The following is a 17565-nucleotide window of genomic DNA, read 5'->3' as shown; positions in this document are numbered from 1 at the left end:
GGTACTGGAGATAAAAGTTTTTTGTTTAGTTATCCTGGCATATCCCTGCTCTTCTTTAAAAGGTGGTGAGAATTTTTTTTTTTTTGCTCTGACCCCGACAAAACAGCCGATCTGTAAATGCAGAGATGTTTCCACTCTGCTGTGTGTTTGTGTACCTGTGTGTTTGAACGTGTTTGTGGCTGTGTGTGTGTGTGTGTCCGTGTGGGTCTGCTCTCCATGGTGAATAATGAGCTTGTACCTCTTCCAATGGCCCGATGGAGGATTTGAACTGCAGTTGCAGCAGTATGGGAATTACCCCATATCACAGCCCATATTAATCAGCGCGGCACTCCTCCTCACAGGCTGCATGCCACATCCAAATTACAGCCGCGTAAACTCCTGATGCGCAATATCCGATAGGGTGTGATAGCTTAACCGAGTATTAAGTCGGCCTGTTTTTATAGCAAAGACCATATCTCTTACATGGAAATATGTCAAACACAATGTTGTGATAAGACTCTGAGCTTTGGATCCTATTTCAGCGTGTTTTCCCCTGCAGTGCTGGTGATTTAAGGTAGCCAAGAAAGACTATAATCGCGGTGGTTGGGCCAGAAGCACCGTATGTGTAATCTATAGGAGAAACACCTTTCTCATAACCCGTCTCAACCTTTCCCGGAGTGTCCTTCAGGAGACAAGAGGCTGAGCTAATAGAAAGTCAAGTCATGACACTTCTCTCAGTGTGTGTGCTTGTGTTTGAGTGAAGCAAACTGAGCCTCTCTCCTTGCTCATTGGTTCAGGTATTGATTGCACATAAAGGGCCTTTTTTTTTACGAGGCGTCCTTTTTACTGCCCGTCTTAAAGTAAATGAATTTCCTCGTTGGTGCTGCTCAGAGATGCTGAGGAAAGGGAGAGAATGTGTGTGTGTGTGTGTGCGTGTGTCTTAGGCCTATCGAGACTGTGTTAACACACACTAACCATAATGACTTATCCTCCTCCCCATTTTGCAGCAGAGAGGGTTCTGAGGACCTCTTAGTAATGGCACGGTCCAGGCAATCACACATTTCATTACCTCCTATAGTGTTTTAGATCCCTCCCTCTCTCTTTTTGTCTCCCTCTCTAACCTTAACACTGCTTTGTGCGTCAAAAGAACTGTTGCAGCACAGTCCATCAAAGGAGAAATCTTGTACGGCAGCCTTGTCCAAGGTGATTCTATTTATTACTCAGTATCTTAAAAACTGAGATGTACAGTACAAGTAGTTTTGTAGGAAATGTTACGAGTTAACTGTTTTTTTCCCGAAAACACTTTTACTTTCAACAGATGAATCATATCGAGGTTAGGTTTTTGTTCTTAATTAACAGCTGTCGCCGTCCACTGAAAAAGGGAATAAATAAAGAAGTTAAAGCACACTGCTGTGTTAAAGTAAAAAAGTAAGGCTTTAATATAGTGGCTGCATGATAAAAAACAAGACCAAGACCAATTTTCACTCAAATTCGGCTTTTTTATTTCAATCATTTCATCAGTTCTCCTTTGGCAAGATGTTTTGAAACCTTAAAAGTGATAAAAGCAATAACAGCCAAACATCAGTACAAGGATAAAGCAAGAGCAAACACAATTTCTGCACATATACGAAGCAACAGCGCATAGCCAAGCAATCCTGGCCACAACCACTGACCATAGACATAAATTAAATCTTAGATAAAATGTTAAAAGATACATTTACAGGAAACTGCAATGATTCACAAGCCATGTTACACATCATTTGTAAGACAACTATAGAAGAACATACGAGGTTGTTACTCCTGTAGTCAACACTCACTGATTGAACTCTATGTCACAGGCAAAAGAAATGAAGACACATGTGCATATAGATTTTCTTGACCTTTCCTTTACCTTACCTTCACTTTTTGTAGACATTGATTGCCTGCTCGTGCAGCAGGACCACTACATTTGTGTTACACTGCTGTCAGATCCAGGGAGCGCTTCCTCATTTGTTTCTTCATATATTTGATATCTTTATTTGAAATTCACAGAGCATACAGAAAAATGAAACGGTGGTGGTGTCTAGCAAAGTAAATACTTTTGGTTAAATCTATCCAGGTTTTTGTGATTTCTGCCATCACCCCAATTTAAGGCAGGTGAATTGAATTTTTTTATGCTCACTTCATTGAAAAGAAATCCATTTAACCTTATGTGGCCCATATGCACCCGTAGATGAGTCTATTGTCTGGGCAGATCATACAACAGAAATGTTTTTTAAACAAAGGGGTGAGTCTCTACTTCACAGCAGTGTGGCAGTCCTACAGTACAATGTGTCAAATCCTTGAAAACTCTATGAACAAAAAATAGTCAATTTCATTTGATTTTGGCAGATGTTTCCAAAGAGGAATGGGTATTGAAGAGTTTAAAGTCAACAGCAATTACCAGAATGAGTGTCTGTTACTCTGAATAAACCGTAATAGATTTTCTGGCGCCTAGTTTCCTTCAGAAAGTAGTGAAAGCATTTTCATGTGGTTTACCAGACTAAATAGGACACAGTTTTTAGAGTAGATCGTCATTTTGGAAAATGTTGAATAGGAAGCTACACCCAGAAGACAGTTAGCTTAGCATAAAGACAACAGGAGGAAACAACTAGCCTATTCTCTTTCCAAAGGTAAAAAAAGTATACATAACAGCACCTCTAAATTTCACTGAAATGACACATTATTTATTGTTTATTAATTCCATACAAAAACCAAAATGTCAAAAACTACAGGTTCTGGTTTTAGTGGGACCCTAACCCCCAATTTGGAAAGTCTAGAAGAGCCTATTCAAGTTAGCTGGGTGCTAAACCCGAAGTTAGCCAGCCTTGAAGTCTCTAGTGCATACGCTCTATGGGCCGCACAACACAGAAGATCCAGTCTGGCTTTTTTGGCTTCAAGCGCCACTGAGCAGCTTTCATAGGAATGAGCAGGGCTCTGCCTCCAACACTGTACCCAGTACTCATTATACGTCGAGTTGTTATCGTTGAGTTGTGTTCTTACATTATCCCAAATCTTCAAAACCAGGGAAATCTGTCATTTTGTGTAAGGTAACAGTGCATTTCACTTTGTCACCTGTCATGGTAACTTCTAGGAGAGCCAGAGAGGGAGGAAGGAAGTCAGCGAACGACACTTAACATAACGTGAATAAAATCTTAAAACATTACCTCCTCTGTGAACATTTCTGCCTAAGTCGTGTACATACATTTTTATTGGCAATGGTGATCGTTTAACAATGAAGAAAACAACTCCTATCATCCAACACTACTTTCATCCACTCGTGGCAGAAATTGCATACTGTACGTTTAAAATGTGACCGCATGAAACCCAAACTATCTGCACCATTAGATACCACAAGAAGAAAGTGGCAAAATATGTAATTTGGGGGAACCAGCCCTTTAAGATTTTTATTCCTTTAAATGTGACTGGAAAACAACTGGTTAAAAAAAACACATTTCTCCTTAAATACAGTTGTCTATTTCTTAATCACAACATGAGAGGAATCAGGGGATGAATGATTGGTGGCTCAGGGATCAGTCTGTTTTTTCGGCTCCTCTCTTCTCTTTCATCAGTGGGGGTGATTAGAATTCGAGTTTCGGGGACGCTCACACAAACAAGCGCTCACACGCATGATGAGTCTGCCGCGCGCTCCTCGTGCCTCAGGCGACAAGATGTTTGTCACCATAGCTGCCGCTTCAGTGTGCTTGTCTATCTCTGTCTTCCCTTCCACAATCTGACTCCTTCCCAATCTCGTACGAGTCGGCTTTGTGACAGCTCGCGTTCTCATGTGCTCGTTTTTTTTGTGTGTGGGGTTTTATAGTCTAGGACCACCATGAGGGCCCCCATGCTGCAGGGCTAAGGCCTCTGGCACTGTTTAGAGACTTCAGCAGTCATTCAGCGTGAAAGGGGGGGTCCTTCTCACTATCTCCTCACAGTATGACAGGAGCTCCCAGTGAGACAAGTGTCTACTGGAGAAGCTCACAGAGATGTATGGAGGTTAATGTACTGTTGGATATGCTGCTCTACTGGTGGGAGGGAGGATGGGAAGGAGGAGGGGGCCGAGAGCAATAGTTTGGGGAGAAGAGATGGAGATGGAGATGTAGGGGGAGAGTGACAGATGCAAAATTCAAGGAAGGAGAGGAAAGGGAGGCAACGACTGGGGGGGTGAGAGGAGGTGAAGTGGAAAGGAAGATACAGAGATGTCGGGAAAAACTGACAGATGCAGCGAATGGAATGGGAAATGCAAGGAAAGGGATGGGTGGTTAGAGGGTAGGGGTTAGCGAGTTTTCTCCGCATTTGGATGCGGAATGAGGCTGGCGGAGTCGGAGCTGCAGGAGGAGGAGAAGCGGAGCTGGGTGGATGAACATGGAAAAGCTTTCACTAAGTCTGGGCTCCCCACCCCCAGAACCCTGTGAGCTTTTAGAGGCCTCCCCAGGGACTCCAGCACTTCTGCTGCTGCAGCGGCAGACTGACGGCCTGTCATAAGACACCGAACAGGAGCTCTTCAAGGCAGTACGGATACACACACGCACACCTATGAGCATACACACACATTGACGCTAACAGTCTGCGGATTGCTCAACTGCCTCCCCATTTTGGATTGTTGTGCTTCAGTGTGGTGTGTGTAAACTTTTGTGTACATTTGATTCTATATGCGAATGTGTGTGTTTTCTGTGTGTGTTATGCTCTTTTTGTGTATGTGTGCTCTTGGTGGCCTGTCATTACCATTCAGGGGGAATGGATGGGGAGGGACAGGGGACACACAGTGCTGACAGACAGACACCAGCGAGTGGAGAACTCTGACACATCATGAATAATGCAGGATACAGCTGCGGCAGGGCACATACACTTCAGTCATGGATATAAATGTACGCAGGGCCGGCTTTGTAATGTGTGCCCCGAACATGCCGCATAGTCAATAGTGTAGCCCGAGGCTAGCACGCTTCCTTATATGGCCTGTGTGAGAGATGGGCAAATGCTAGAATATTAGGTTTATTTTTCATTGAAATGGACGTCCATTTTCTTCCCTCAGCTTGGAGAAAACCAGAATAAAAATGTTCTGCTATAGCTATTAGGTTGTTCCACAGTTAGACCTAATATGTCTGTTAAAGCCTCTGATGTTATTTTGTTTTTTTTCCCAGACAAGCGCTCGATCGGCAGATAAAATGAGTGTGACCAATGTTTTGCGTGATTGATCACTTACCCGTAACTGAATTTCTATGATGTGGTAAAAATCAAAACACACTGTGTCTTGTTGTAGTTACAGCCCCTGAACAATTTGACTGGGACCCCATTTTGTTTTCCGTTCTGTTTGGATTTATGCTGCAAGTACTTTTTTTTTTCTTGTAACATTCACTAAGTGCAGAAGTTGCCCAAATGCATTTCCCTCGAAATTGTTATAAAAATCGATTTCCTCTTAAATCTTTACAAGCATTTCTGAAAACAGCACTTGAGAGCAAATTTTTTTGGCTTCACGTTAAACAGTCCAGATAACAAGACACAAAGTGCAAAGCGTAAATGGAAAAAATGATGCAATAGAGAACTTAGAAGTATTGACTTTACTTCTGGAAAATGCAGCCTAACTTAACGCAACAATCAGAGCTTCCAGTTTGCAACACATGTTACTGTCAGTGTCAAACAAATAGCTTCTAGACGCTACTGAAAAAGATCTGATGTGTACATTTGATCTGACGTTGCCAGAATGCAGTAGCTTACACCTCTGTCCATCAAAGTGTCGTCATCATTGTGAACCATTGAAGAAGGGGTCAAAAATTAGCAGATATAATTATGCACAATTCACGGTCATTTAATGCAAATCAACTATTTTATTGATATTTCCCTCTAAAGCAAGTTATCATCATGAGTATTTTCTATCTTCCCTTGCTTGTAGGGAGATTCATTTATTCATTGTTTGTATTAAAACATCTTCACTCATCTTGCATAAAACAAAAGTTTCTACACAGAGAATATCACAGTGGTCTTGACAAAAGTATCAGCTAATTGACTTACTGAAATAAACAAAACAGATTAAATAAATAATGTAGCATCCGAAAGATAAGTGAGCTGGAGGAACTTGTAATCTACGAGTCTTGAGAGTGTCTTTATGATGCTTTTAGTCAGAAGACTCGTATAAAGGGCTTTATGATCATCATAGCTTTAAGATGCTTTTAGGAAAGTGGGCCCGAGACTGTAGAGATTTTTTTAGGAGCGGTATCCGCTGCATGAAATAATTGGACCTGACATCTGTGAACATCCTCTCCTGTTTTGCGTGTTTTATTGACTGAATTGCTGAACTGTTCCTATAAGAAGAATGGGGAGGTAGCCTTTGAATGTCCTTTATTTTCAGCTCATTATCTTCTTCTTTCAAGCCCCTCTAAGCTTTTTAGGGGTTTGGCCACCAGTTAAATTTTTCTGTCACTGCGCTGTCAGTTCTGTATCTAATGGCCATCTCTGCCGTCCTCGGATGGCCTCTTGATAGCTGCTCAAAGTACGCTCCGGGCTCCTCAAGAAAGAGGAGCATTTGATCAGATGCTGGGGATGGACACCTCTCCCTTTCATCTTTCAATTCATCTGCAGTCTAATGTCCTCGTGAGCACTTTTAATCAGCTGTGCTGAATCACACTGAGGCTACTTTAGCATCAACAATGTTCTTTAAGGACAAGGAGAGAGAGATAAGATTTTCATGTTCGGTGTTAATGATGCAGTTTAGATTTGTGACTCCTACACACTCCTGGAGGGTTATGTTCAAGAGCACCATCAGGGAGCCCTGGTGCAATACACCTACACTGTAAATTGATGCTTTATTGGGAGGAAAAACTCTCATTTTCTCAAGTCGTGATCATTTACCAGCATGCTACTCCTTCCGTAGTGATACTCTCATAAAAAGAAGTGATCTAAGGAGGGAGACGTTCTGTGAGTGAAACAGCACCTTTTCATCAGAGCTTCCATATTCTTTGTTTCTCTAATGAAATATTCAATGAGTTTTTACAACCTTTTAGGAAAAGAAGAAGGAAGAAAAGTGAGGGTAGAAAGAGAAAAGCTAGGTTTGAAGACGATATATGTAAAAACAAAAAAGACAGTTGAGAAGTGAAGAAAGGATATTCAATTATGGGGGATGGTAGATGAGAGGAAGTTAAGATACGGGAAAGGAGGTGATTTATGATTCGGTGTAAAAATGGAAAAGGAAAAATAGCAATGGAGAAGAGGCGGAGATGGAGGATGGGAGGAGGTGGATAGCTGGAGACTTCAAGAGGAAACTTTGAAGGCAGTGTGCAGAGGAGTGAGTTGCCCCGAGGTCACGCCGGCATATCGACCAGGACAGAGAGGCGAACGGGGCCAGACAAACAATTTGTTCCCTCAGACCTCATTTACATTGATTGGAAGCTTGTCAGAGTGGTAGACAAAAAGACGGACTAGACAGAAAAAAGTTTAGCAGACTGAAAGACAAAACATCAGATACACAAACACACTAGGAAGATAAATAGCAAGATTATTTTCTCAATTAACCAAATAGGTTTCTATCTGCAGAGTATCAGAAAATGGAGACGATGACGTCCTCAAATGTCTCTGTTTTGTCCACAACTCAAAGATTACAGTCATGAGGAGTACAGAAAACAGAAAATATTGACATTTAAGGAGCTGGAATCAGATAGTTTTGACTTTTCCTTCCTAGAAATGTACTCAAATGAAGTTTTCTAAATAGCTGACAACAAATCGATTAATCATTGCAACTGTAATGGAAAAACAGGCCTGTTCAGGTTAAATTTCACAGGATAGAAGAGTTGCTGGCTGTTGCTGATGTGTTGCTGTTGTATAATTACAAAGAGCGAGGACCACAGTGGGTATTACACAATGCTGGGCAAGAAAAAAAACATCACAACCTCATCATAGTTGAAATCTCCCCTGGGGCACCTCCCACCCGACACTCAGGCACAGGTAGTGAATATTTAAAACCATATTAATTTTTTCGCCCCCTTGACAGCTCCCATGATGCATTGCTGCAGCTCTCCTTCTCTCCCTCCTTTGCTCCACGCTTTACCCACAAGGCCTGGGGGCCTGTGACTGTTTAAGCTCAAGCGGCTTGTTTAAGCACAGTGATTATGTATTCATTATTTATTTAGAGACGGCCTCACAAAGCACTCACTCCATCACCCGTAATTAGTGTGTCTTAATTAGGCCCTGCTAATGGCCGGAGCTGTCGTTTAGCTGAGCGCAACCTGCTGCTTCTACCTAAATGACACATCTCCCAGGGATAGCTGCTGCAGTGCAGTGAACACTGGGAGCACTGGGAACTGGACAGCTACAGTGCTTTAAAGGCCAATGGAAATGAAATTGCATTGTTTTTCTCTGCTGCAGCATATAGATCTGCTCTGTAAATTACATGTTTTAGAAGAAAATCAGTATTCAAAGGTAGAAAATGAATGCTCCATACATGTTGGAACAGTCTATGTATGCACATACCAGTCAAAGCGCCACTGTCTGTCTCTCTGTCTCTGTGGGCACAGATACTTTAAACTGTATCTGGGTAGAGCACAAACAACCTCAGTTACATTAGTGACTGACAGTGACAGTGACACAGTAACAGCCAGACAGCAGCCCGCTACGCAATACAAGAAGAGACTTTGACATCGTAACCCACATTAGCTTTCTAGCTAATGTCTCCCTCTTCTCTACAATCATGAACACATCATGAGCTACGTAACAACTATCAAGAGTTTGAAAAGTGCTCTTCAAACATAGCTTTGTTGGCTTCCTAGCAAATAACTGAATCAGCTGTAGCACATGGAAGTGCAAATGTCAAGTCCAGTCAGTTTCGATGCTAAATGGTATGGTCCTTATACTTAAACCTGCATTAACTGATTCTTGGTCCCTTAAGGGAAGCTCCACCAGCCTTAAACACGACTTTGACGTCTTGAAAAGTTGATATCTGAACGTTTCAGCAAAATGTTGCTGAGCAGCATCTAACCCAATGTATTGCATGACCAATATTCAAGCTTCTCTTAGATCTGTTTTGGTTTCCCCCACCTACTGAGAGAAATATCTGGCTGCTCAGTGCTTCACTGTGATCACCAGCAACTTGCTAACGTGGTCTGTCTGCTGTTTGATGTTAGACATGTATCGCACAGCATCTTTTTCAGAGCTTTCTCACTGAAATCAGTTGCAGCTGAAAGCAAAGCGATCAAGAGACTGAACTAGAGCATATACAGTACCCAATGGGCAGACTGGGTTTGGCTCAAGTTCGGTCACGTCAACTGACATATAATACATGTATATATTTTTCTACACTTTCATCAAAACTGTACATGTCTGCAAATAGGGTAAACAGGCAAGCTGTAATCATGGTTACCTCCACCAAAGAGGTTATATTTTTGTTTGTTGGTTGGTTTGTCAGCAGGATGACACAAAAACTACTGAGCAGATTTCCTTGAAAAGACGTCATTAACTTTTGGTGAAGATCCGGATCAAGGAATTTATTCTCACTTTCTTTAACATCCTGAGAAAAGGCGTTATTTTGTTAATTCCATAGGGAATAATGTGTAGATCTTGTTTAAAATATCAGGCGTCTTAAGGTGGCAGGTATCTGTGATTAAGGTGATGGTAAATGATGGTGTCCCGCAGATCAGGGCCTTATTCTCTCGAAGTCTAGGAGTGCGATCACGGGAGTACAGTGTGAACAGGAAGAGACTTACCACACAGCCCTGGGGGGGCTCCGGTGTTGAGCACTAAAGCAGAAGAGGTCTGAGCTGAGCTGTCTGGGGTCTGTTTGTGAGGAAGTCCAATATCCAATTGCAGAGTGTTGTACTGGAGCCAAGAGTCTTTAGTTTTCCAACAGTATTAATGTCGGTCCTAATAAAAATCCAAATCTAGTGGATTTAAATATGTTTTCATAGAGCGATACTGGATTAGGCTTGATTGAATTTAATGGGCCTATTGGGCCTTGGTGCAGGTATGCACTCTACGACAGCCATTATAGTTAATACCAATATATTAATTAGTGCAGCTTTAAGTTCAACATAGCAGCTACAAGCACAATTTTGTTTATATTAGATATAATATTGTCTCAGTGCCCCTGTCGGCCCAGCTGTCAATCAAACACATGCGTCTGTTCTCCCACTCAGTGGCTCTAGCCTAAAGAAACGTTTCTGATATATCTCTCAAAACCCTTTTTTCTTTACTTTCAAAGCTACAGCAATCATTCTGAAATCCAATTTTAGATGTTCTTTTGACTACATAGAGCAGTTTACAAATTGTGATTTCGTTTGTACTTTAAAGGGTGAGGGAATTTTACAGCTATAGGTAAGTGATACAGAGTGATTGCATTCTTTATGCGCTTGCAGCTACCGATTGTTCACAAGGCCCGTTTCCAATCTACCATGATTACTCATCCACTCTCCCACTCAAGTGCTTGCAGATATGGATTTGCTTTTCAGTGTCTGTTTCATCTTCAGGAACCCAGTGTGTAACTCAATTTGCCTCGGGCTCCGCGATGATTGATTGATTATTTGAGTTTGCTCTTTCTCTTAATGAAGACTGAAGACCGGTGACAATCACTCAATTACACTTTACTGTACATAAAAGAGCAGGGAGCCGAAATCCATCGCTTACCTTATCGCTGTTTCATGTACAGGCCAATAAAAGCTTTGTACACATTATTATTGACTTGGTGAATGTGATCTGACATGACAATCCACTTATAGATGTAAAATGACATCTGACTTTGAAGCAGAATAATAGGTTTAGTTGGGATCCAGAAATGTTCCTGAATGATGCCTCCTGGAGCAGGACTATCGGGTAGACCACTATGGAAATGGAAATCAGTTTTAGTTAGGTTACTGTACGGGTGATGTACATGTGGCAGCAGTAACGGGTTCTGCACTGAGTGATGCAACACAGCGGAACTGCCTCACAACCCCTAGGGCAATCTGTCAGTCAAAGCAGGGAAAAGACATGGGGAAGCAAGCTACAGGAAAGAAGAGGTAAAAGCAAAGAACTGTACCTGTCCAGGATTAGAATAGGAAGCAAGAACAAAATGAAGAGATTGGCGGGAGCAGGAACATTGAAAGGGAGGGATGAAGAGATGAGGGCAGGCTGAACTAAACTCTAAACTCTGCCTTTTTCTGTTCAAAGAGGGACCAAACTGCAGGGATGAGGAAAGGTGATGGTGAGGGCACCTCTGTTTTTGCCTCAGCTTTGAGGCAGAGATAGACAGGCGAAGTGAAAAAAGGATATGTGGAAAAGGTGAAGGCAGAAGATGAAGAAAAAAAAAGGAGGGGTTATTCATGACAGAGCAGCATAACAAGCCAAGGAGGGTGTAGAGGAAAGTTGGTCTGCTTATTTCTCACTTTGTCCTCCGAGAACTGCCTTAATAGAGCCCTTGTTTCCAGGCTGCCACTCAGGATAACGAGTAGGATAACTGCAGTCTGTCTCTCTTTCTCCTCCTTCGCCTGTTCCTCCTCCGTCTCCTCCTTCCCTTTCTTGCTTCGTCCTCCTACTCATCCAGCTCATCCTCCTCTCTATGTGTGGGTATTTCTCTGTCAGTTTCCATGTCCTTTCAGTCAGCAAGATTACTTCAAAATAACAGTTCTCCCATGGCCTTGACCTATCCAGGTGATAGAGACAGAAAGCCAGATTTTTATTTTGTTTGTGTACTTTTTTTTTTTTCTTTTCGCCAGAGCAGAGAGAGGAAAAACATGACAAGATTTAACAAGTGAAAATACTGCGCCATCCACATCGATGATTCACCAAAAGCCTCATGATTCAGTAGAGACGGAGCTTCCAGGCGGCGCCCTCGTCTGATTGTCATTGTCGATGATTTAATTACAATGATCTTCTATTATCGTTACGCATGATGATAAAAGAGAAGGCGAGACTTTTGCAAACGTATTGTATCCTCGCTGTACCTCGCGCGTTCCATCCTGTCAAGTCCAAGGTGCGACGACAGTGAGTTTCACTGTCCTAAAACACTGCAGCACTTTAAAAAGTTGATTTGACGGCAGCAGGAGAAGCGTGGTGCCATAATTGTATCTGACAGGTTTGGCGGGGATAAAAGAGAAAACGACAGATCTTTTTGTTGAGGGTGTAACCCTCTGTTGTTATAGCCAGACAGTCAAGCTTTTAAAAAAAACGCCTGAATGGAACCGGCTGAAAATAACCAATTTGCATATTTTTAGACTTCATCGTCAGTGTCTGTTATAAATAGTATCTGACTGCACACTTGCACTTTGAACAATTTCATACAGCCTGATTGGGGAGAAGAGGATGGTTTGGGCGAATCCAGCTTGTGCTTGCAATGCACCTCATCCAGCGTCTCTCTTTAAAAGCTCCCCGTGCTTTTATCACACTGAAATTCACAGGCAACAAAGAGCATTGGATATTTCTCTTCAGGAGTGGAGAGAATTTATATTAATTTTCAAAGATAGGCTAGTTATAGTATTTGCTGTAGACTCATGATTTTTAAGCAGTGTCCTTTTAACCCAGCATTGCTGTCCTGAGGGGAGAAAATGAGGTGCTCTGCTCTCACCAAACTGATGTAATTAGTAAAACGCGAGCTTTCGCTTTATAGTCTGCCACACAGAGAGAGAGGGAGCTTTTTGAACCTGGCCTGTGTGCAACACAGAAAAAGGGAATATTCTGCAAGTTTTTTTTAAGTTTTTTTTTTTCTTTTTTTTGCAAACCTGCTACTCAGACGAATGTGGGTAATTTTTAAATAGATAAGGCCCTAATCTGCGGGACATTTGATCAACGGTTAATCTGCTGCAGAAATTCTATTAAAAGGCTGAGGGCTCATTAGCCAATAGATCTTAATCCCATTACCGCCTGGGCGGTGGGGGACCGTGAGCCCGGCTGCCTGTCGCTCTATGGGGGATACTGTTGCAGGCAGTCATGGAGAAGGTCAGACACGGCACACTGCCATTTTCATAATGAGTGCAGAGCATCATGCATCATGCACAATCATAAAAAAGCCATCACTGAGTATGCAGACACATTTAATCACGGTGCATGTCTGGGCCTAACATATTTAGCCCTACTCTGTAATAACAGGCTTTATTTCCTCTCTCGTGTGGGTCTGGCCCTTAGTTTAATTAAATGTTAGCTGAAATATCAAAATGATCTGTGTGTGTATGTGTGTGTGAGTGTGTGTGTGTGTGTTATTCTTATTGTTGAAAATTATATTGGATGTGTTCTTGGTTGGTTGGTGTAGTAAAGTTGCAGGGCTGCTCGTTGAAATAAAAGGGTTGAATGCTGTAAACAGAGAGAATAGCGTAAGAGTGAAAAAGAGAAACAAGGAAACACAGATAATAGAGAGTGAGAGGGGGCGGAGGGGCTGAAATACAGAGAGAAAGAAAGTCAGAGTATGTAATCCAAGTCTTTTGTTAAAGACAAGAGCTGAAGGAGGAGGGCAGAGTCAAGGATATTTCTAAGTGGAGCTCTGTGAAAACAAACATCAGCTCCATCTATTGACAACCACCCACAGGATATGTTGGAAGGTTTTTTAAGAGCCCTCTGCTGAGCTTCTCTACACGTCACCTGATTCAAACTCCTTATGTCCTAGCAAAGTTCAATGAAAGTGTACACACACCTCTGTATTTATATGTTCGCCTGCATGTGTTGGAGGATAAAACTTCATAGGATTTTTTGAAATACAAGTCTGTTACATGTCTGGTTTCTAAGAACAGGCTTGTTATATCACATTCATTCATTCCCTGCTATGTTTTATTGATGCAGATGCCCTTCTCTCTATACAACTACGCTTGATCAATAAAGCCCACGGACTAGATTCAGTCAAGACACATTGTTTTATTAATTATGAATCAGTCAATGCTGGAAATGCCTACCAGGCAAGAATGGAGCTCAATAGTCCGTCCACTGTTGAGAGCATGTTTTGAAACCAACATGATAGCGGCTGTATGTGGATGTCTTATTGCTCTTCCCCTCTCTTCAGATATTGATGAGTGTGCAGACGGCTTTGTGGAGTGTGATAGTAAATCCACTTGTGTCAACTTGCCTGGCTGGTACCACTGTGAGTGCCGTGATGGCTACCATGACAACGGCTTGTTTTCCACCAATGGGGAATCATGCGTAGGTGAGTGGCCCGCCTTCACTCTTTTTGCACAAATATAAAACATATGGAGAAAGATTTTTTTTTTTTCTTTGGATTTTAGGATTAGAAGTCAAAGGAAATGTATTATTTACTCATCTTAATTGTATCTCAACAGATGCAGTAGTAGTAATTTAATTTGGTCAAAATTAAAGCACACAGAAATAATTAAATAACAATAAGAAATGTAATTAAAAGGAGAGCAAACAAATGATATTGAATGAAAAGGTGTAGGCTGAAGCTTGAGCGCATTATTCATACTCTTTGGACATTATATATTCTAGTAAGCAACCCTTTCACCACTAAATGCACTTTAAGGAGTAAAATTTAAGACATATCAGTTTTACATTGACATTTTTTGAGAAGAAGAAGAAAAATTTCAAAAAGGAACATGTGGGTTTTTGGACGTTTCATGAAATGGAAATAACAGACCTAAATTTTTCTAACCTTATTTTTATCTTCCTTTTTCTTTTTCCAGGATAGTTTATACCCATACATGTTTTATTAAATGTTCTATTACATTTGAATGTTAAACATTCATTTTCATACATTTTGTGTATTTTTAGTATTTTTTGGTTATTGTTTGCCTGTATTTGATAGTGACAGGTGAAGAGTCAGACAAGGAAACAGTGAAGGAGAGGGTATGATGTGCAACAAAAGGTTACCAGCTGGAATCAAACCAGCAACTGTTACAACTATGTACTGTAACCATTTGGCTACTAAAGGCAGCTTCAGTAACAGGGTGAATGATGTCTCTGTCTCAGCCACTCCACCCCCTATCACTTTCTGCACTGTGTTACGTCAGTGAGAGGGTCGGATCACAGCATGTTTACTTCAACATACAAGCTTTCAACACACAACATTGTTGTGATGTAATGAGTTTTGTTTGTAGTTAGCACCTATATTACATCTGACAAGTTGTTACAGACCCGGGATTTGTATACAGTGGTGTCACACTCAGAAGCTGTGGGGGGCGCCAAACTGCACAAAATGAAAATTTCTACATAACGTTGCTTCAAAATGTGTCTTTGAACTTTTGAAGTAGTGATGCCACTTGGATGTAAATCTGCTCATAAGAGTGTGATACTTTGTTTGGTTTAAATTCTGCTTTATTTTTTGTCACTGGAGTAATCTGACCTTTTTTGCATCTTATAGCTCCACAAAAATGAAAATGAAAACCCCATACATTTTCCCCTGAATGGCTCTTGATGTCTGAATTCAAGGCACAGGAAGGAGCACTGAAAGTAGTGCCTTTTAATTAAGCAGGACTTTGTTGAAATGTATGAGTCACCAGGCATCACAAACTGACTCAACTTTTGTTTAAGAACAAGTTTTGTTACAGTACGCTTGTGTAAGTGACGTTATGATTGGGTAGGTATGTCATTATCAATGTGTTTTCCTCCCGAAACGTCAGTTTCCTTTTTGCAGCCTGTTCATTTTCTGGAACATTCTCTCTGATACAGCCTGCCAGGAGAAGTGTCAGCTGTCAAAATAGAAACCCTCAATCTACAGTAACATGGAAGCATTGCCTGTAACAACAGTGCTAGTGCTGCTCCACTCGTTGACCCCATCTTGGCTGTCAGTTTGAGTTGGGAGCGGCAGGAAAAAAAGGCACATTAAAGGCACTCTCAGAAAAAAGAACCTGTCTGGGTTTCACAGAGCAAAGTTATAATTTGACCAAAAGTAGGTTTCTGGGTTACATTACAGTTGTGCACTGTATGTTTCCCCCAAGATCTGAAAACTGTTGTATTGCTACATTTTACAGCTGCATTTGAAGCCCAGACACTGTTTTGTTTAGAGCAGGTCAAATCGTGCTCAAGAGGACAAAGATGTGGTTATGTGGTGAACTTAAAACCATTCTGTGACACAACATGCTCCCTCCCTTGTCACCATGTTAATAAGACAAAAGTTGCTTGTAATAACAAAAAAAAAAATCTCCATTTCCACAAGCCGTGTATAAACTGTGTTACCTGCACTGAGCATATGTATGATGTCATCTTTTTTGTGCTCCCTGCAGATATTAATGAATGCAAGACGGGGAGGAACACCTGTGCCAACGACACAGTGTGCTTCAACCTGGAGGGAGGCTATGACTGCCGGTGCCCCCACGGGCACAACTGCACCGGGGACTGTATCCATGACAGCAAGGTCAAGCACAGTGGGCAGATCTGGGTGCTGGACAGTGATAGGTGCTCGGTGTGCTCCTGTCAGGTGAGAAACAACGGGGGATGGACACTGAGACAAAGAGAGGAGAGACAGACAGAGAAAAAGTCAAAGCTGAGGTAGATAAATGGGATGAAACAGACAGATAGAGAGACGAGTGGAAAGATGGATATGATAAAATCCAGTATGGTAGATAGTTGATCAATGCTCTTGTCTCTCTTTTTTTGACTGCACAAGCATCCAACTGGTGTATGATTGAATTTTCTGTTCTTTGTTTACTCTCTCTCAGCTGTCCAAGAGTCTAAACAAAGAATAACAAAGCAACAGTAAACCCGTTCTTCCCTATGAATGATGCCGTCCCCCACAGGGCCAATCAGCAACAAATGTCACCTTGTTTTTGTCCTGTAACTCTCCTTGAACCAATCAGTGACATTTTTGAAAAATACTAAGGCATAGGGATGCTGGAGGCTGGTTCGTCACTGTTTTAAAAAAAAAAGGCTTGACAATTGGATGAAGGAAGAATTTCGGGTCATGTTTGGCCCAAAATAGTTGTGATTAGATTCAGTCCAGGGGCCTGCAGGTGACATGACACAATATAATCTGCCCATTTAACAAAATTAATTAATTAATTACTTTCTTTTCTGCTTTTGGCCATAAAAAACAACACATAAATATACAGTTAAATTTACTTTAAACTGAAGAAGCTAGCTCACTACTGCGCCAGCGAGCAATAGTTAGCTAGTAGCATGTGAGCTAGCTTGAAACGATGCATCAATTCCACTTGCCACTTTCTTATGTGACAGGCCTTTAAAGTCCACTGATATAACACATTCGAGGACAAACAAATCAGAAAGTGACCAAGTGATTTTTGTCAATACTACAATGCAGGGACATGCGTGGTTACCACAAGATGAGTCAAATTTTGCTCAAAATGAAACACTGCCCCCATCTTTACCCCTTCTCCTTTGTAAAGCAGATGTGAGGGATGATAAGTAGACATCGAGGGAGACAAAAAGTGAGTGCCGATGGAAACACAGGCACAATAAACCTTGATGTGACAGTGCTGTTGACAATGACAGTGACGCCTTTGTGATGAGCAATTTAATTAAAGTGCAGGAGCTATATGCAGTAATTTTTAAAGGTCCAACAGAGTGACTCAGGCTTTTGATGTAGTTGTTTTGATTGATTTCTGACACCACAGTGACAAGGCATCGGGGAACAGTTGATCCGGAAAACTCATTCCATCATCCTAAGCACATTTTGTTCTCCGTGATTATCAGGTCACGGACCAGTCATACTTTGCATTT

The 17565-nt window shown here is 41.6% G+C and overlaps 1 protein-coding gene across 2 annotated transcripts in view; it reads left to right on the top strand.

Moving 5' to 3' along the window:
• The window catches only part of nell2a (neural EGFL like 2a), an 87222-nt gene that overhangs the window by 60149 nt on the left and 9508 nt on the right, over positions 1-17565 (top strand). For both annotated transcript variants that reach the window (XM_073472447.1, XM_073472448.1), the window contains exons 16-17: positions 13940-14080; positions 16113-16306. In XM_073472447.1, coding sequence (XP_073328548.1) covers positions 13940-14080; positions 16113-16306 — 335 coding nt within the window. The remainder of the gene's footprint in view (positions 1-13939; positions 14081-16112; positions 16307-17565) is intronic.

Source organism: Pagrus major, chromosome 8 (assembly GCF_040436345.1).
Source record: "Pagrus major chromosome 8, Pma_NU_1.0".
NCBI classification, from domain to species: domain Eukaryota; kingdom Metazoa; phylum Chordata; class Actinopteri; order Spariformes; family Sparidae; genus Pagrus; species Pagrus major.
Note: the sequence above shows the minus strand (reverse complement) of the source record. Positions and strands in the feature narration are given on the sequence as shown.